A 21,812-nucleotide genomic window follows, 5' to 3' on the forward strand; every position below is an offset into this window, starting at 1 on the left:
ATCAGAAACTGGCGTCTGGATGCCGGGGTGGGAGCTTTATGATTCATTGACATCACTGTGGCATAATTTCTGGTGCAGCACCCCCTGCCAGCGTGGAAGAGCTATTGGAAATGTTTCTAGATCCAAACTGGTATCTAGGATATTGAGAAGGTGAGAAGTCTGCAGATAGAGAGTGTCCACCAAATAAATTACCAAAGTAACTGTTTGTTACTCAAAATGATGCACCACAGCCTGTAGCAGTATTATTTTGTAATGTTTGCACTAAGTAATACTGTGTGGGCAAGGATGCACCTCATTAGTACCTATCTAACATCTGAATAAAATCAATCAGCAACTCAAAGGTGACCAGCTAACCATTGTAAAGTGTCCATCAATGTGCTGAACAATGTGTGGCGCTTTTGATTTGTTATACATAGAAACGTTTTTGCTGAAATCTAAAAATCTGCAAAGTATGATACAGATGGTGGATTATGTGACAAATGCATCAAACCCATAAATATATGAGCAATACTATTGCTGCAGAATCACATCATTCAAGTGGCCCTGACCATATGTATTGAGAAAGTGAATAATGGAAAAACGTGCATTCTTTCCTCCCTCAATGGTTTTTGAAAATTTTTATCTGAAGTTGGGCTTTTTTTATGGACATTGAATAAGACATTCTTGAGATAAAGGACTCTTTTGGCATTATTTATAAAACCTGTTCCTTTGTTACAGGAAACTGTTTTAGGGAGCTTCATAGGAATGGGGATCCTTGAGCTTATTACAAGATCCGGGCCCTAGGAAGGCTTGTGTGTAAATCTGAGGTGAAAATGGCCATTGCGGCTTCACAAGAGATTTCCCCTTAGCATTTTCTACAGTGAAAGTGAGCTGAGAGACAAAATGAGCAGTGTTTCCTCTTAGAAGAAACCACTTTTATTCAACGTAAAGCTTTGTTACACTTTATAGCTGAAGATAAGATCCTACCTGAAGTTAGTGGTCAGTAATTACCTTACATATGTCCATAACCCATTTACTCAATGCTTTCTGTTAATGCTTCAGCTGGGTTTGATCCCCAGGTGTGATGAGCTGAATAAGGAGAGTGCCTTAGACATCAAGAAAGCATTTAAATCTAGTACGAAGTTTCCAAATGTGATATGTCATACACAGCTGCTTTGCACTGAATTTATTTTTAGCAAGGAGCTTGTATTTCCATCTGAATACATAAATACGGACAAAAAAACTTAGTAAAATCTCTGAACACTTGATTAATTTTCCTTCTGGTGTCTTTGCTGTTGGTAACTTACTAAAAACATAAAGTTTAAAAATATTGCTTTTTTCTTTCCTTTTATGTGGTAATGTGTGCTATTATTGCTTGAATAATGTTTACATGGACTTAAAATATCTTATAAACTATAGTTTGATTGTATTTATCTAGAGTTCATCTTTAACTCTGGGTGGATCTTGTCCAAATAGGGTACAGGATCAAAAAATTGTGATGTTACTCTATCACCAAGAAGGCGTTGTAAACCTCAGTGCTGCACACTGTCCCTAAAAGTGACAACCTGTTGTTTCATACCCATCCACTACACCCCATGCATCTGCCCTTCCTAGATTAGCAATGATATTGTGCCATTTGGTCCATTTCTTCTTCCATGTTGGATAGAAAAAAAATATGCCCTCAATGTCTTGTATGTCTTCAGACCTCTTCGGGTCCCTTTTCAAAGCTTTGCAGTGCATTTGCATTTTGGCTGGGACTACCTGGGGATAAATTCAGAATGGTGCAAGAAACAGAATTTTTGAATCCTAAAGAGTGGCATAAATTATTATCTCTATGACACAGTTACATGATAATACCACAAAATATGGGACAAAAGCAGTATAAATTGTCATTAAGAAAATGTACATTATCCCAAAGCATTGTCAATTATGTTGGCAATATTGCAAAGCATTATGCAACCTTTAGAATATATGACAAAGTAACACCAAAGAGATTAGTAAATATCTAAAAACATCCAAGTAACTTTACTGTTAACTGTAACTTCAAACAACTCCTGTATTTCCACAAATTTCAGTTTACAGTTTTGTTGTCATAGCTCAGTTTTATAAACTTCAAAAGTTACAAATCTTTTACTCAGGTTTAGCACATACTGTACTACTGCCATGCAACATACCTGTCAATCAGACACTCAAACCAGCTACCATCTTCTTTCACAACCCGTAACCAACAACTGAAACCAGAATAAAGATTTATGGTATTTTTTGGTTTCATATGTTTGTCCTTTTCTATTAGGGAACAATGCTGGGCAACGTGGAGAGCTGTGCATCATCAACCTGCATTGGTGCAAGCAGCAGCACTAAAAACTCAGCGATGATAAACAAATAGGGGCCAATTCGCAAAGGCATTTTGGAGAACCTTCAGTACTCTAATATATTCTTACATGTTTTTGTGAATTGCCCTGAAAACATCTAAAATGGGAACATTCATGGAACAATCATATACAGTTAGTGCTAATAGACAGGAATATTCTCTTTTTGGGCTTTTACTAGTAATGAGGACTCCCAGGAGTACTTCTCTAGCACTACTTCCCACATTCATAATTGCCTTTGTGAAGCAACCCCGATAAATGTATGTGTAAATAGTACATGTGGTAGATGGTCTTAACCTTTGGTATCATTCGAAAGTATGGTTTGAAATTATAATGCAACAAAGCATAGAAGAAAGACAATAACATTGTGCAAATGGCATAGTTCCAAAGGTTAAACATTAAACGCTCATATGAGTTATTAGTATGCAATCTGTAGGTTTCCTGATCACATTCTTGAGACATCTAAGCCTTTCATAGTTTTGAAGTTCAGTATTGTACTTAAAATGCCCATTGTGTACAGTGCTGTGAAGTTAATGTAATGCAATCATTTGTGATGTAGGTGAAAACAAGGTAGGAAATGCATTAAAGTGTTGTACAAAAAGGAAGTATCCCAAAACATTGTTGCACAATCCAGTACATTAATCCTGTGTCTTGATAAAGTCTAAAAATAGACATCTCTATAAAGATTTCAAAACTCTTTGGTAAATTCCAGTATCCCCCACAAAATATAGAAAATAAAATTGAGCAGCACCCACCTTGCCTTCAAAGCAATTAGAGATCACACAAATTGAACAAAGGAGAGTCCCTTAGGTACTATAACTTTACCTATTTAAAATAGTTATTGCAATGTATTGAGAACTTGCATAAATCTGATGGATGGGCTCTCAAACATAGGCGTAGGCAATTTATCAAGGTAGACCATAAGGAATATGCAATTGTAGCTCCATCAGCACTTTCTTATACATGGGGATGTTCAAAACATTTTACTGATTTTTCTATGCTGCAAATTCCTTCAAAATATTTATATTGTCTGTTTTTCCATCGCTTCCCCATTTACTTTTCTTTTACTTTGTCTTCTGCCTTTTCTTCCTCCCTCGCTTTGCCTTTAGCATCTTCTGCAAGCTTTCTGCACTGGTTCGACACAGAGTCTCTCTTTTTGGTAAGCATCCTGTTCTGATTGTGGCTGAGGTGTAGGATGTATTTCTATACCCCTCCCCCACCCCAACATGTACAAACCACCCCCTCCTACTCCCGGTGGACAAGCATTCTTTATGTCTACTTATCTTGAAAGTTTTATCTCCCACTGTTGCCTCTTCTATTCTTGCTCTGCTTCTCTGTTACTTTGCTTGCCTTTCTAGTTGATGTTTATACTTGTACCATTACGATGTTTGTGTAAGGCACAAAAGTCTCTAGCTTATGAGCGTTCTGTAGACAGAGGGACTTGGCTAACAGTAGGAAAGACAACCTTTTTGGCAAAATTAGTTAACGCTGTGAAGAACACCACTATCACATAGTTTAGGGTTATGTTTAACCTGTGAAATTAATTCATCGGCTATTCATTTGTTGGTAGGAAATATCTATGTTTGTCATGCCATTCCAAGCAATTCCACCATTCTCTAATAAATACATACATTTTATTGATCTTTACCTTGAAACATGCTTTGCCTTAGGTGATGGTTGTGAATTTATTCTGGGACTCAAGTATCAAAGTTAATATCAGGGGCTGATCATTGCCATTGACTGTTGATTTGTCCATTTTTATTAACATTGACTCAGTATGAAATATGCAGTTTCTCCATGCAGAAAACTCTGCATCAAGGTCATTAGTGCTGTTTGATGCTAGAGTTTCATCTAAGTGGTGCATCGCCTACATGGGTCGAGGTCAGAAACATGAAAAGTCCAAAGCTTAAGCCATAGCCACTTAACTGTCTTCTTCTAGAGAAAAGTCACAGACTCTTCTTCATCAGGACAAACCATGCACGTGATATTGAAGTAGTATTTCCTCGGACTTTAGCTTTAGGACACCATTAAGTAACCTGGCCAATGCACCATTTCTACACAAGAACCTTCAGGCTTCCTCAGCCATGGGTGTATTTTAACCTGCCATAGGATACAGTGGAAGGGATGCTTCTGCCCCCTACTGCTGCTGACTGGATGATGAAAGTATTGTTGAACATGCGCCAAACCCATAAAACTCAATCCCGGTTAGGGTACCATGAGTAAATAATACACAGATGTCTAATAGAATTAATTTAAAGGCTGGCATATCGGGTTTGTTCTGCTATGTGTGAATCAGTTATATTCTTGTTAATATTACCAAAATTATGTCAATACTCAAAAGGTTACTCCTTTAAAAGTGTGTTCAATATAGTGTTAACAGACAACATGCAAATAATCAAAGTGCAGATGGCACAGTCTCATGATGGTGAGAAATATTTACAATTTGCCATATTACAGTAATATCAAGACATAGTACTGAAGAGACCTCTTCAAAAAAGGTTGGGTCAAAACTTCTTCACCACAACTAAGGCTGTCATGTGATTAGAATACACACTAGATTCACATTAGGATTACTCCAATGAATTTCATAGGATCTTCTGCTCTACTAAAACTGAAAACGCAACCCTTGGTGTTACTGTGATTTTACAGTATATTGTACATGTTTCTCACCACCATGTGCACTGCACTATCTGCACTTTGATTATTTGTTTGTTGTCTGTTAAGAATATAACAAGCTATTTTTTTAAAGGAGTGGCATTTTGAGTATTTTTTAAACACGTTTTTGGTCTGTGAGCAAGACTATAATTGATTCACTCACAGAGGTGCAATCAAAGTATGCAAACAGCAAACATTTAAATGAATCCCACTAGACATTTTTCAATTGGATCATCAAGCACTCTATGGGTTTTTGGAGCCTTTCATTATAAGCCTGAAATTAAACAGTACATGGGGGACCTTCAGTCTTCAGGAATGGAATTCTAATATAAGATTCTGTTTTCAATTGCCTGTCTCTGTGGAATGCAAAAATAACTTTGAATTCCAAAGGGAACAAGCAGGTATATTAGAAATGCTAAACACTTTTCAGAGCTTTGTCCAACAGTTTCACTCTGGTCAACACCAGATGAAAGCTACCAACCTTTTTCATCCAAGAAATCTGCCTGCGAAATAGAGATTCAACTTCTTCTCTCAGAAGCAGAGTACTTGTGAGAAGGAAAGTAGCTTTCAGGATCGATTGACAAAAATTACACTGAAGTTCAATGTCTCAAAGGGTGCTTTTAAGTTTTGGTGCCCCAACAGACTACCATAGTTAGGAAAGTCTAAAAAGCAAAATAATAGGTTCATGAGCAGGCCCTGAGGGTGTGGTGGCAAGATGATTATTGAATTGGGCACTTAAGCTAGGTGGGGTTGAGGGCAGTATGGGAATCAAGCAGTGCACTAAACCTTTGGGTATAGTGTAATGTGAAACTGTTGATAGGTTTAGGCTTGTGAAATAGCAAGGTGATGTCAATATGTTTTTCTGTTGTCCTCTCACTAGGAACTGATGCTGGGTCTGTTGTGAACTGCCTTCATATCTTGGCTCGCTCTTTGGATGCCAGGTAAGAGTACAAATGAAGAGTTTTCCTACTTCAGCTGAACAAATAGAGAGGGTAGAGCTGCAGTGATTTACCAGATTGAATAATTGCTCATTGTTCTGTCTGTCAGTGTGAATCATCTATCCATGTCTCACCTATCCATCAAACCACTGTTTCATCAACCTTCAGTCACAAAATTAGTTGAATCATTGTCTGTCTATAATACATTCTCTCACCAGCCCTTCCTTTTGTGAGGAGGGCCATCAGTCTTTGTGCCAGTCACCATCTGTTGTGTACATTTGTTGATTTGGCTAGCAATATGAACACCCTACTGTGCATTCATTGAGGTTGAGAATAACTAGTAAGACCACCAGACAGTGCCAGAGACCCTTCTTGGAGAAAGAGAGATACACTCAGAGACACCCTTTTCTCAGACAAGCCATGTCAGCAAAGGAGAGCTACTCCAGCAGAAACGGAGCCCTCAATGTGAGCTCTCTGAAAGAAAGGACTTTATGCAGATTGGGAACAAGTCTATGTTAGTGGGCAAGCGACCCCAATAAAGAGGGAAGCCTCATAAAAAGTCTAGTATAGACAGAACCTATTTAAGCATGTCTCTTACTGTCCTACAGAACAATGAAAAATTCCTTTGATTTTCTTTTTTAGGACAGTGATGAAATCAGGCCCTGAGATTGTGAAGGCAGGCCTGCGCTCCTTCTTCGAGGGTGCCTCCGAGGACATTGAGAAAATGGTGGAGAACCTGAAGCTGGGCAAGGTGTCACAGTCCCGTACACAGGTTAAGGGAGTGACCCAAAATATGCACTACACAACAGTTGCCCTTCTGCCCGTCCTGACGTCGCTCTTTGAGCACATCGCTCAGCACCAGTTCGGAGATGATGTCATACGTAAGAGAGTGAAGGGGAGAATGTGGGTGTAGGACCTAGCAGGGACAATTGAAGTCATTATTACCATAAAAGGGCTTTCTAATTGAGAACTTAATTATGTGTGTACTATATAGTTTTTAGATATCACCAAGCGTCACCATTAAGGACACCATCCTCGTCAGTCTCGATTTAAACAAATTTGCATTGCCTACATACAGTACAAGGTGGTGTCATGCATACCTAGTGGTGTGACCCAGCTCCACTGGACGTGATGTTTCTTTGGTGTATATATGGAAAAATGTGTTGGCATATGTTCCCAGAACTTAAGGTGTGAGTTTTGCAAGTGCTGTATTATTTAATCGAAGCGTTTTCTCCAGTTGGGTTGTCTAGAGTAATCAGGTTTAGGGAGTTTTAGGAAATGTGCCTCGAATTAGTCCATAGATAACCCCCATAGCTACTCAGCCGCCAGCAGGTAATATATGTGTTTGTGTGTGTGTATGTGTATATATATATATATATATATATATATATATATATATATATATATATATATATGTAATATATGTATATATATTACTGACTGGCGGTCGCCAGTAGGTAGTTATAGTTAGAGCATGGTTTCCATAGGAAAAGCGTTTTTTGTTTTGCTAACAACTTTGGCACTGTTGACAAATCTTCACAAACATTTCAAAACTCGTGTGCCAGTCAATTCAGCTGCTGTCTCAAAAGTTTTGGGGTGATTCATCAAATGGGGCACAGAAAAAGGGGGTTCCAAAATATGTTTTCCCTATACAATTTCTCATAGGGATTTTGAACACGTCTACAACCTGAACCGCTGAACGGAATTACACCAAGTTTGGCATAAAGTTAGATCTTAGTCCAGATAGAGTTATTTTTTGTAATTTGGTGTAAATCCATTCAGAAGTTTTGTAGTTATTAAAGAAAAAAGATTTATATATATTTAGGGATGCAGAATCTCCGCGGATCTGTCAGATCTCATGATGAGATCTGATTGGCTGCCACCACTTCAACCAGGATGTGGTGTCACCCATCTTGGGACACAGGACTCAGCCCAAGTACCAAAACCCTCCAAAAATAAACAGTAGGAGGCAGGATGATGACACCTCTAGGCCTGGTGATGGGGTCCCACAGGGACCCTGCCTGGGGACATAAAACGTTTTTTCTATTTAAATTTAGTTGCAAATTTGCAGATGGTCGAGAGCAGATTTGCAACAAAAAAAAACAAAAAAACGACTGCGGTCTTCCACTCTCATTTTTTCTTCTCCTCCCCTCAAGGGGGCAGGTCCTGGGGGAATTTATATATGTATTTGGGGTAAGGAAGCTTTGGGTGCTGCCTCCCCTGGCCAATTTCAGCCCCGGGGACCCCATCCTCTGGGGTCCAGCCGAATAAAAGTAGTGGAAGTGGAGCTGCACGGCCCCTATCCCTGGGGCAATTTCGGCCCCAGGGACCCCATCCAGTGGGGCACAGCCTCTAAATTAACTTGGGAAGGGAGCATGCAGCCCTCCTTTTTGGGCTGATTTCAGCCTTAGGGACCCCACCTCCCTGGCCTTTTTAAGGTTGTTAAGGTTTGTGAGGGGGACAAGCAGCCCCCCTCCTGAGCTGATTCGGACCCCAGAACCCCATCCACAGGGCCCTGCCAAAGTTAATAAAAGGAAGGGAGCATGCAGCCCACCCTCCCCGGACCAATTTCAGCCTTGGGACATCATCCTCCTGGGCCTGGCCTTTAAATTAAATTGGAGGGAACAGACGCCATCCCAGGCCGATTTCGGCACTTGGGACACCATCTCCTGGGGCCATGCTGTACTCTAAAGGGAGGGAGCGGGGCACGCAGCTCCCCTCCCCAGACCGATTTGGCCCCAGGGACACCATCCGCAGGGCCTGAATATTAAGGTAACTATAACTTGCCCCTTCGCCATGCACAGTTAATTACTCCACATATTATATCATTGATGAGATCTTGTATGGCACCTTTGATATTATCTCTGCAACATTTGCAATAAAATTATTGAAAAGAGAACTGTACATGGCAAGGCTGCATGTTATTGTTACCTTAGGGTGCGAGTGATAGTTACTTAAAAGAACTCTCTCTGTAACTGCTGAATTTCTATGGTTTTGTACGGGTAAATTGAGACCCTAACTAACATTCCTGTAACCTTTGTTTTTTCAGTGAATAAATATCATTGCACTTTTCCACCTATTTACTGCAGATGCTCTTTGATGGGTGCCTCGGTTCATGAGCGTGGTCTTACTTTGAGTATCGATACCTTCGAAAAAATTAACGGGCACACTTGGGGTCCAAAGTTCATTACGTTTTTTAGATCAAACAAACAAATGGGGTTCGGCTACATGCCTTTCTCAGTGTTTGGAAATCAATACATTACTTGCACTCTCATTGGAGGCTCACACACTCGTGGTCATAAACAGAGAGAGAAGACTATACTTATTCAATCACATACATGGTGGCCATATTGTATATACCAAGGACTGCTAGACAGATCTTGCATTTTTATAAAATATGACCTTTTCGTCGTCTTCCTCCATGATTGATGTATGTTATGATCAAAACAGTACAAAATGCAGTCAACATCCTAACAATATCGCCTTGAGCCTGCTAATTTCACCTACTGTATCTTCTCAATGAGTTACATGGTGGCCATGGTTTGTGTACCGATCTCTTCTATCCCGATCTCTCATCTTAGTTAAAAATGGCTGTTTTTCGTTTTCCCCATCATTAACATATGCTGTAATCAAAATGAAATAAAACAGTATACATTGATCATGATCATCATTTTGCCTTCAATATGATAATACAGTTCATTATATATCGTGGGCAACTCCAAAAAATATGTTTTATGCAGTCAAATCACATCCAGAATTTGGATGGTTTATTACATAACTAATATCTTTGTGCATTGCACCCATTTTATCATTTTCTTCCATGATAAAGTAATCAACATCACAGTCTTTCCTTGCATAGGCTATTTGGTGCAAAATCATGTCTGTTTCACTTGATTTGCAAACATTGAGAAAGGCGTGTAGCTGATACGTGATTTGTTTATTTGATCTAATAAACTTGATTGAGCTAATAAACTTGTTTGATCTCATAAACTACTAAACTAACAAACCTTGGATCCCGAGAGTGCCCGGTAATTTCCTCGTAGATACGAACATATACATATGTGTGTGTGTAATAGCAAATCTATGTGGCGCAGTTAAGGGATACCGCTCACTTCTTCGGCCCCTCAAACCCAAGTAAAAGTTCTGGGCATGCCATTTTCTGAAACTTTTCTCTTTGGAGCTCAAGCTGCTTAAGAGGTCCAACTATTGACACCTTCACCCAAAACCTTTAACTCAGTTGGTGTGAAAAATAAAATGTAAGGTTCAGTTCAATAGATACGGTAGGGGTCAACAATGTCTCGTATTCCATTTTGGAAAAGGCAACAACATTCACAGTGCCAAGACCAACAACTGCAAAAGCAGTTTTATTAAAGACAGAAATTTGAGGAAAACGGACTCACAAAAACCTCTCAAGGCTGTAGGAAAGGCCAGACATGTGAAACAATGACTTCCTGTTTCTAACACTGCTATGCAGCACCTCGTTGTTGGAAGGGATTTTTCCAACCATTTTAAGGTACCAAAAGGACTGGCTGCTTATTAATGTCATGCCTGTTAAGAAAATCATATCATGCTCTTCTTTGCCTTCCTTTGAGGCAGCAAGACTTCCAATGTATGACTCAGGTGAAATCTCTTCTTCTCAAAAGAGCGATGGGGAAACTGCCCAAGTTGCAGAAGAAGAAGGGAATATACTCTGTCGAGATTTTGATCCAGAAAAGATGTCTGCAGTTTTGTCTCATTCTGGGCCTTCGAATAATGAAGATAATGGTTCAAGAGGGAGAAATGCTGCATGCTGGCTTTTTATCAGTTATGTCCCCGTTTATCTCCTAGGAGATTGGATGGCATCAATAGACCTAAAAATCCCTTTGTCACATTCCTATCTGCAAGACAAGTGAAATGTTTTCAATTTTCAAATATGACATGCTCATCATCAAAATCATGTTCTCCCATGTGCCAGAAGTCAAGAGTATTTTCCAAATGTATGGAAACAGTAGCAGCAATGTTGCAGAAGGGAATATTCATCTAGTCCTACTTGTACAACTGGTTGGTGTTAAGAAAGTTCTGTTTTGAACCTTCAGCAAAACACAGATACTATCCTGTCTCTTCTCAGTGGTCTGTGTCTTCAGATGAATGAACACAACAAGATTCATTTTATACCCGCTACAAAGAATACTATTTTTAGGTCACAAAAGACATAGGGCCTGATTTAGAGTTTGGGTTTCCTCTGTCACAAACGTGACAGATATCCTGTTTGCTGTATTATGATTCCATGATATCCTATTGTAATCGGAATACGACGGACAGGATATCCGTCACGTTTTTGACAGAGTAACCCATCCACCAAACTCTAAATCAGGCACTTACCTCTGGAGGATGGATTGTAATCTATTCATTCAAAGATTGTTTTTCTGAAAGCAACAACAGCCCAACAAGTCTTGCATTTTTCTAGTTCCCAATGGTAAACTAAATAGGCGCCATACCCACTACAAGAATATGTGAAAAACCATTGGTGTCAGAAGATTGGAGATAGAGAATATAATAGTGAACAGCCCTGCCTTTCAGTCTCTGAGGTGGTGGTAGAACAGAAAATGCTACATGGAGTCTCATTCCAGAAATCTTCCACACCTTTCTCAGTAGACAGGGATGCATTTTTGAAAGGTGAAGGCTCATATGGGAGGTGTGTCTTCGCTGGACAGGTGGTCATCAATGCCGAAATTGTAGCAAGCTAAAACGGAAGGATTTTCATCTACCTTCAAAGTCTGTCCTTTTTTCAATTGCCGCATTGACAATCCTAATTCAAACAGACAACACAACAAACATGCACTATATTAACAAACTGTGCTTTTCTTGCAGGTACTGAAATGTATGTATATTAACATATACATACATTTCAGTACCTGCAAGAAAAGCACAATTGATCAGGTGCTGAGCTGTGGTGTAGAATTTTCCCCTTGCATCAATTCACCTCCAGTTTACAGAAGTGTGAATTGCATGAGCCACGCTGGTGTCTTCTAAATAAACAGAAGTGTATGTGACATCACAACATTCTGCAAAAAATCTTTCCTGAAAGAGCACTCCAGAATTAAGCTTGTTAGCTACATGAGAAAACATAAGTTGTTATGCTCACTTCAGGATTACCAGAGACCAGATCCATGGGCACTGCCCTTTTGATAGATTGGTCAAGGACATTCATGTGTGCGTTTCCTCCCATCCCGCTGCTCCCTAAAGTTATAATCAGAATGATGCTGTGCAAAGGGACAATGGTTGTCTTTGCTCGAGATTGTCCAAGACATTGGTGTTATCTGGATCTGCTTCACCTGTTCTTTCAAAAAGATTTTCACTCAATTATGATCTGCTTTTCAAAATGGCAGGCAGAATTTTTCATATCACTGTGCATCCACTGAACTTAGCTGCCTAGCTCCTCACTATCTGCAATACTGCCACTTGAACGTTTCGATGACTATGATCCTAAAAGAATTGAAAAGACCCCTGAAATCCTCTTCATATGCCTTCTAGTGAATGAGGTTCTGGCCATGGTGCATTCAAAGACAGGTGAACCCAAGAACTTGCCAATAAGAAAATAAATTACATTACCTTCTTTAGTTAGCAAAATCTGGCCTTAGGTGGCTTCAGCCTCACCAGAGACTTTCACTCTGCTTTCCACGATGTTGCCAGAATATTTAATCCCAGCCTGCACTCACTGAAGTCAGCTACCTGGCTTCTCTGTACCTGCAGTATGTCTACCTGAATCTTAGATGACTACATTAAGATTCTGAAAGCATCAAAAAGTCCCTCACGTGCTCTTCAACTGCCTTCAAGAGGAAGAGGTTGTCCGCATGGTGCATTCAAACACTGCTGGACCCAAGAACTTGCCAAGAAGAGACAGTCTTATCTTCTTTGATTTATTTAACAAAATCAGGCATTTGGGTCTCTTCTGTTAAATTCCACTTAGCTGCCATCACTGCACACAGGAAGAGCTCTTCTCAGATTTCTGGAGGATTGAAGGAAAGTTTCAGGAGCTCTCTCCATTTGGTAAATCAATGTTGTTCTTTCCAAACTAGCGGTCTCCACTTTTGAACCCAGACAAGGCCACCTAAAAATAGATTTCAGGGAAAATGCCTTTCCTTGTATTTGTATCATCAGCCAAAAAAGTGCTTGAGCTTCAAGCTCTATCATTGGAGGAACTGCATTTGTTTTTAAAACCTAAGGATATTCCCTGATGAATCCAACCTTCTTTCCTGCTCAAAGTAATTTTAAATCTTCATGTCAACCAAACAGTCTCTCTTCAAACTTTCTTTCCAGATACATCACAGGTAGAAAGATCACTCCATAAACTGGATGTGAAAATGGCTCTGAAATACTACTTGCATCACATCAAAACCATAAGACAAACCAAGAAGCTATTGACAAATTATGGCACCGTCGAAACTGTTTTGGCTTTATCTAAACAAATCAAAGCTAAATGGTTAGTTTATTATATACTTACTTGTTATTAAAGGTTAAAAGTCTCCTCCAGTGGCACATTTTGGATGTGGAAAGGCAGCTAGTGCTACCTTCATGTGAAATTTGATGATTCCAGATAGTTGCAAAGGGGCAACCTGGAGATCGGTGGATACATTTACCAGACATTAATATATTAACCTTTACTCCAGTGAGGTTCTGATAGGTTGAACCTCTTTGCGCAATTCTTTGCTATAGAATATATGTCTCTTTGCCTTTGGAGCACTCCATCAAGGTTAAATGTAACTGAGCTTCCTGTTGTTGTCTCCTGTCTATGGATAACAGAGGGAACCACATGACAGAAAAGGATAAATTACTTACCTGTAATCCTAGTCCTCTGTCATGGGTTTTCACTCTGAATCCATAAACAAGTCTTTCCTTCCCGTTTTCCAAATACTTTGGTGAAAACGTAACTATAGTGATCTTTCCATTGTATTTCCTTCAAGACAAACTGCCTCATTGACCATGATCTGCATGGTGGTAAGAGTAACAGCCTCTGAAATTCCTTAAAGGTGCGCTGTAAAATTAGTACAATGTGTGCCCAGTATATAAACGGTTTCGTTTTCTCTTTACTTGGGGGTTTAAAAGGATCTAGTGCAGTAGTGCCTTCAGCCAAATGTATTATTATAGTATTCATTTGATTAAATTGGTTTGCCTTTTAAAACTTAGTTAAAAAGATATAGAAAATGTTACCTCTTATACACATTTTTTCTTTGTAAAATGTTTTTTTAAATGGTGTTCCAAGGAACCCGAATGCCCATGACAGAGTACCAGAATTACAGGTAAACCTGGAGCCAGTGGAATATCATGAATTTCCTAGATCATGACTGCCTCCACTGGCCCTGTGATTGGGCATGCATGCAAATTCACAATCAAAGGACTAAGAAATATGTAAAATGTAGAGTACTGCTGCTATTGCATGGAACTCACACTTTCTTTGTTGTGCTCTGGTGCCAAATCACAACTAGACACAAGGAAAGGGTTGTGTTGCCGAAAATGTCAGAATTTGTACCTGTAATGATGGTGTTTCCGTCTGTCTGATTTCTAGTTGACGATGTTCAAGTCTCATGCTACCGGACTCTCTGCAGCATCTATTCCCTTGGGACTACCAAAAACCCGTATGTGGAGAAGTGAGTGCGATTTGGCAACCTGCCATGTGCAGGGATGGGTTTACAGTGCTTAACTTGTCTCTTTTGTCTTAAATGTTATTTTGAAAGAAGGGGACCTTGGGAGCAGGCGATTATTACCCACCACAAAGGAGAAAAGTTATGTCCACAGACAAGGTGTCTCACATTTCTGAAAAGATAGCAATTAAGAAGTACCTCCGTTAAAGTCACGCACATTAACTAAGTGTTCTACCAGTGAAGAAGAACTTGGATTGTACAGTGATGTTATGTCACAGCAGTAAGGAACATCTTTCTAGTCGGTTCCTTAAACACGAGCAAATCAGAGCACACTAGCAAATGACAGTTTAGGAAAAAGAAAATAATCTTTACCTAGAAAACTTATTTTTTGTTTTCTCTAAAATGGAATTGTTTTTGGAATAGCAGATTACCTGTTAATACTCTACTAGAAATGAGTTCTTTATCAGTTTAAATGACCCTGCTATCATCAACCTGAAGACAAACCAGAAAGCCCCACTGGTGGCATTTGAAACAGTACATTATATTCATTTCAGGGAGGAAACACCTCAAATGTCGCCAAACCTGGGCATCAGCAATATCAAAATAAATATATGAAAAAAACTTACACATCTTTTTTAGAAAGAGAAATTCATGAACAAACTACAAAATCCAATACATAGTCAAACGTATGACACAGTGTTCCAGTATCACATGACAGGCTTCTATGTTCGATGTAAGCAGCCAAACTACAAAATCCATAACATAGTCAAATGTTTGGCATGTTATTTCTCTCCTATTACTGGTGGGCTGTATGGTTGCCTTTGGCCTTGTTTTGCTCTTTCTTGTATTTTGGCTAAGTTCACACTGTACAAATATTTGATATATAAAAACACACATACATACAAGGCACAGTCTTTAGGAGAGTACAGCTCTTTAGCACACATTTCGTACCCAAACCAAAATCAATGAAGTGCCAATGCAGACTATGTAATTAAGGGGAAAAGAATGTGGACATAGGGGTATGATGGTCTTGAAATGTGGAGACTGAGATCCAGGGGCGCATGTACACGCAGACAGTATGACAGAGCCTGAAAGCCAAGTATGCAAGCGATATTGCACACAAAACCCCTCTTAAATGGATGCATTTTGCATTCATATAATAAATACCACCTGCTATGCAAAGTCGGCACATAAAAGCTACTTATGACATGAACACACTCTGATAAGTCTCACAACATATAGCAACAGATAAAATCTAATAGTAAATTATATGGTAATCAAGGGAATATTTAATATTGTATACTTTTTCATACTACGTGCATCTTTATTAGTGTATACTTTAATCTAGACTGTCCCACCTGGAATAGCCCTCTGGAGCCAATAAACTAATCACATGTAGGGTTTGAGCTTGTTAGCTGGCATGTTATAGCAGATTACAGTTCAAGTTGTTTAATGTACTGTAAAGTCAACATGTTGCAGCTCAACACAACGTCTCACATTTGTCACAGAGTTTAGTTGAAAGAAGCAAAGAACTACCCTATTGCTAATCATCTAACTACATGTCTTCCTGTTGTACGGTATAAAAAACGTCATCATGTACCAGAGCTTCTCTTATTGAGAGACAACTCATGAGAATTCTACGCTTTGGAGCAGAAAATGTGAAATAATAAATTTGTGGAGGTCTGTCTACGGGGTTGGACCTGCCTCGAGATACCCAGTGGCGTCCGTTAGAATCCATGTAGACTTAAGGTGGGATAAGTGGGTGATCAGTGCAGAGAAAATTGAATGAAAAAAAGGTTTTCAAATGATGAGCTGTATGGTGGAAGTTAATATGATTTACTCACATATAAAAATGTTCGTATGAAGAATATGGGGCCAGATGTAGGTACAAACCATTTTGCGAGTTGCAAATTGCGAGTCCTTCTGACTCGCAATTTGCAACTCGCAAACTGGTATGCAGAAAGGTGTCTCAGACACCTTCTGCGACTCGCTATGGGGTCGCAAAGACCCACCTCATGAATATTTATGAGGTGGGTCGCAGTTTGCGACCCCATAGCGATTCTAGGCACTCATGGGGATGGTGGCCTGCTGGAGACAGCAGACCACCATGTCCGTGACTGCTTTTGAATAAAGCAGTTTTTTTTTTCTTTTTGCAGCCCGTTTTCCTTAAAGGAAAACGAGCTGCAAATAGAAAAAATCCCGAAACCTTTTTGTTTCGTTTTTTTTCAGAGTAGGCAGTGGTCCATGGGACCACTGCCTGCTCTGAAAAAATATTTTTGTTTGCATTCACAAAGGGGAAGGGGTCCCATGGGGACCCCTTCCCGTTTGCGAATGAGTTACCATCCACTTCAAGTGGATGGTAACTGCGAGTTGATTTGCGACCGCTTTCGCGGTCACAAATCAACTCTACATCTCGATGCGGTCGCAAATAGGAAGGGCACTCCCCTTCCTATTTACGAGTCGGAAACACATTTTGTGAGTCGGTACCGATTCGCAAAATGTGTTTCTGCATCGCGTGAGGCCTTTTGCGCCTCGCAAATGGCGTTTTTCGCCGTTTGCGAGGCGCAAAAGGCTACCTACATCTGGCCCATGGTGTCTCCTTTTATGGAGCTTTGAGTCCAGGGAGCTGGTGAGATGTTTTGTATTGTATTGTACAGTAATTTCACTATATAGCCCTTTACATCCCAGGCAAGATATTCAAGTGAATTAGTAGAAGGGGAGCATGCTATTCTGTGTGGGTCTGATTGGCTGCAAAAGTGTTGCAGTGTGGCCAACGTGAGAAGCACTTTGATGAAATGCATGATTTACCTGAATTGTTCTCTTATCCTTATTTAAGTGGCTGTGACTAGGCTTGTAGAGGAGGAAAGAGAAATGAGGTATAGACTAAAGCACTTTACCTTGCCTGGCTGAGCGCTTGATAGATTTGGTATCTGTGGAGTCCTCCCAGGATGAAAGAGCAACAAACCATGACATCTACTGTTTACAGGCAGCTATGGTTTCATAACTAAAAATCACACAGGAGTGAACTGGTTACCGGCAGCCAGGGTAAATGCTCCACATGGTCAACTCAAGGGTAACCTGGTGAAATGAACATTGATAAAGTGAAGAAGGAAGGTAGATTAGGGGTGAGAATAATATATAGGTCGAGAGCATCTCTTTCTAGGCCCATAACGGCCCTAAAAGTCCAAAACAAGGAAGATGCCTTTAACCTCTTACCTTTTATGTAAATGCCAGGCTCAGTGCCCTCGGAGGAGGGGTTACGTTTGCTGAGAGATGGGTCATGTTGTCAATAGCAAGGGATGAGCAAAGGCAGGATAGGCAGTAAATGAGATGGAAAATTGACCTATAGTGAAGGGTGGACTCGTGGGTGAAAATGATGAGCAGAATGTCACAGAAGACCTAAAGGCGGGGAGCTGTGGGGCCTCTGATACGTGCTTAAAACCTGTGGGAATAAAACGCCTGCACACAAACTAAACATATTGCAGAACATCAAAGAAAAGGCCTGCAGTCAGGTAACAATATTAAAACAATCAAATTCTAGCAGCAGCACACATTCAGAAACAAAAAAAGAGTAAAATGAATACACTTTTAAAGTAGTTGGGAACACATCCAACAACAGTAATGCTCTGCTTTTGGTGGGCAAACTGTCTAACAAGTGCAGCCAGAAGTGCCTCTCAAAATGGTGCAGACTCTTGATAGGAGAGCTTGAAAGCAGGCAAAGATGGTGGGTATAGCAATGGTGAATGAATGACATATGGGATGTCTCTTTTTGTTTTTATATAAACATTCTCTTACCTAACATTGTATTCTATTCTCCTTTGCCTCCACTCCTTGCTTCCAATGACAGACAGCGTCCTGCCTTGGGGGAGTGTCTCGCCAGGCTGGCGGCTGCAATGCCAGTGGCCTTTCTGGAGCCTGCTTTGAATGAGTACAACATCTACTCTGTGTATACAACCAAGACGCCACGGGAGCGCGCACGTGAGTATGACCTTTAAGGAACAACCCCCAAAAAGGAAAATGGATGATAAGGCAACAATAGTCTGTGAGAGGGAAGTTCTAGGGGAGAGGACTTTAGTGACATGAATGGCCAAGCTTGTTTACAAATTTGGCTCTCTTTTCTCCCCTTTAACTTTCTTATTTTGGAAAGGAGAGGGTAGGAAACGACTTCATGTGCATACCTGTTAGCTGACCCTTATTTGGCAGGTGGCATCCTCTTTTCAAGTATTCCACCCTCCAAAAACTGTTCATTCTCACTTCACTTTATTGGGATCATCCTCTTGAACAGTTGATGTCACCCCTACTTTATAGTCAACAGGTTGACAGATATGCATGTGCATTTTTGAATTTGTGTATTGGTACAGTGTTTATTTCTCTCGTAGGGGATTTCCATGTATAGTCATAAGCACTGAATAGTTCCGCGCGCCTGCGGGGACCCCGGAGCACTGTTGTGTAGTATATTCTTAAGTGCAATCATCAGCTCCTTGACAAAAAAGGTCTGTGAAAAACACTTAAGAATAACAATGTGCAGCCTATGTGAACAGCTACACAGGCCAAATTGTTAGAAGAAAAAACAGTTGTAGTGTAAATTCACGTTTAAACCTCTATTTATTCTATAAATACATAAATAAATACATTCTCATATTTTATTTACACCTCTCATGAGAATAAAACAATGTAGGGCAGTGTAGCCCATAGGCTGCCATTATACAGAATGAACATAGAGCTGTGCCTTTAAGAAAGTAAAGTCTTCCTGTTTCCCATCATGCACAGCAAAAGGCAGTTGCCTCAGTTCTTTTTTCCGGCTCCTGCTGACAGGACCCTGAAGCATTGAGCTCTACCTCACAAAGCTTTTGTGACAGAAATTCATTGAAATATCTTCTGAATTTCATTTTCACTCAACGTTTTTACCTTTGAGTGATCATTTTCTACTGATTTCTGTTAAATTCTGACAGAATTTTGAGGTTTTTCTAGTTAGAAATGCCTTCACTTTTTGATAAATGTCCTTCTTGTGGAAGAAAGAAGGCTAAAACAGATCCACATAGGGTCTGTATAATTTGTCTTCCATCCAGCCACAAACCGGAGTCGTGTGACATTTGTAAAACCTTCTCTAGAAGAACCCTTCGTGATAGAGAGAAGATCCGACTTCAGGCGAGAGAGGACAGGAGAAAAAGTGGCCATTCCACTACAGAGCGAGGAGAAGGTCAGACTTCTACCAGGGCTCAACCTTTTTCCTCCATGACTCCTTCCAGACCTGCTGAAAAACGACATAGATCTCCGACGACGTCGAGAGCGTCGACGTCGAAGCAGGGAACGGCGCCAACATGTTCGCCGTCGAGGAGTGCTTCGCCGGCGAGAAAAAGACATCGTTCGCCGTCGACAGCTATTTCGCCGTCGAGGCGGCGAAGACACCCGACGTCGAGAGGATCTGGGTCACCGTCGACACGGCGAACACAGTCCACGCCAAGGAGATCCGAGTCGGGCTCGCCGTCGACACGGCGAGGGAGATCGCCGTCGAGAGAGAGTGTTCGCCGTCGGAGGCGTTCACCGTCACTGCACCGACGTCGAGGTTCGTCGTCGAGAGGTTCTCAGCGGCGAGACGAGTCGACGTCTAGAGGCACTCGCCGTCACCGCAGTTCGACGTCGAGAAGTGCTTCGACGTCGAGAAGACCATCTAAGAGGCCTAGAAGGGTTTATACAACCTCGGAATCCTCGGCCTCGCTTATCCTACTTCCAGCATCACCACAGCTCTCGCAAAGGCAGTCGCCGTTACCACAGACGCCGGTAACACCTACGGCTCCTCTTCCGGCGCCTCCTCCAGAGCCTGTTCCTAGGACTCCAACGCGATCTGCAGGGCGTTCTGGTTATTCCTCGAGGCGTACATCTACCTCTAGGCACCGTCGTCAGGAATCACATCATGGACATTCTTCATCGTCCACACGGGACTACTCTCCAACCTTATCGGACTCACCGTCCCCAAGAGTGTCTCCCATAGATGATGTCAACACATTTCAGGAGGTCTTAGTGAGAGGGGCAACCAAGCTGAATATCCCGCTAGCAGCTCCGGCCCCATCGACATCAGTGATCTTTGAGACCTTGCATCAAAGGACATCTTCACGACCTTTACTTCCACTGGTTCCGGGTCTTATTGAGCCAGCAATGGACATTTTTCTCACGCCGGCTACAACAAAGTCTGCTCCTTCCAGACTCATTAAAAAGTACCGTCCACCAGAGCAAGATCCTCTATTCTTGAGGTCGGACCCAGTACCAGACTCGGTAGTTATAGTGGCAGCGAAGAAATCGCATTCGACGTCACCGTCTTCCTCTGCTCCTCCAGACAAAGAGAGCAGAAAGATCGATGCTGCAGGAAGAAAAGTATGCTCGACGGCATCCATCACCATGAAAGCAGCCAGTGCCACTGCTTTATTAGGGAGATATGATCGATCCCTCTGGGACTCTATACTGCAGTTCGCGGAGCATCTCCCTAGGGACAAAAGGGAAGATTTCCTAGAAGTCGTGAGCGAGGGAGCTATGGTTTCTAACCAGATTATAAGTGCTGCGGCGGATTCTTCAACACTATCCGCACATAACTATGCTCATTGTATAGCGCTCAGGAGACATGCATGGCTGCGGCTTACATCGCTTAAACCCGAAGCACAGCAGAGGATACAGAACCTGCCTTTCTCAGGCTCCACTTTGTTCGGCTCTCATGCCGATGACGAGATGGCCAGAATGAAGTCGGAGCTGGATACCCTGAAAGCGGTAGGCATGGAGCGACCTAAAGAACAGCGAAAAGGATTCCGCCCATATCAAAGAAGACTGTTCACCCACAGGTATCAGGCTCCACATTGGACGTCTTCACGCCCTCAGCAGCAGCAGCAGCATCAGAGGGGCTTCTCCAGAAGGTCGACAAGGGGTCGTTCAACACCTCAGACCCAGACACCTCGACAAGCTCCCACGTCTAAGCCCTGAATCTTTGCTTCCCCCTCCTCCGTTATCCACTCCGGTAGGGGGAAGTATCTCAAATCATCTGGACGAGTGGCAACGCATCACAACAGACGCCTTGGTATTGAATATTGTGAGACATGGTTACGCTCTCAGATTCACCAGTTCTCCACCATCTGTTCCACCCAAAACAGCCAACCACCATCTCGAAGCTCTGCAGTTAGAGGTCAATATCCTATTGCAAAAAAGAGCCATAGAACCCGTTCCCATCAGCCAACAAGGGAAGGGGATTTATTCGAGATATTTCC

The 21,812-nt window shown here is 41.3% G+C and overlaps 1 protein-coding gene across 8 annotated transcripts in view; it reads left to right on the top strand.

Annotated features, from left to right (window-relative positions):
• The window catches only part of RYR1 (ryanodine receptor 1), a 1,068,376-nt gene that overhangs the window by 663,585 nt on the left and 382,979 nt on the right, over positions 1–21,812 (top strand). For all 8 annotated transcript variants that reach the window (XM_069206982.1, XM_069206985.1, XM_069206986.1 and 5 more), the window contains exons 61-65: positions 3,458–3,507; positions 5,884–5,944; positions 6,584–6,822; positions 14,487–14,568; positions 18,410–18,540. In XM_069206982.1, the coding sequence (XP_069063083.1) occupies positions 3,458–3,507; positions 5,884–5,944; positions 6,584–6,822; positions 14,487–14,568; positions 18,410–18,540 (563 nt within the window). The remainder of the gene's footprint in view (positions 1–3,457; positions 3,508–5,883; positions 5,945–6,583; positions 6,823–14,486; positions 14,569–18,409; positions 18,541–21,812) is intronic.

This window comes from Pleurodeles waltl, chromosome 9, assembly GCF_031143425.1.
Source record: "Pleurodeles waltl isolate 20211129_DDA chromosome 9, aPleWal1.hap1.20221129, whole genome shotgun sequence".
In the NCBI taxonomy this organism is placed as follows: domain Eukaryota; kingdom Metazoa; phylum Chordata; class Amphibia; order Caudata; family Salamandridae; genus Pleurodeles; species Pleurodeles waltl.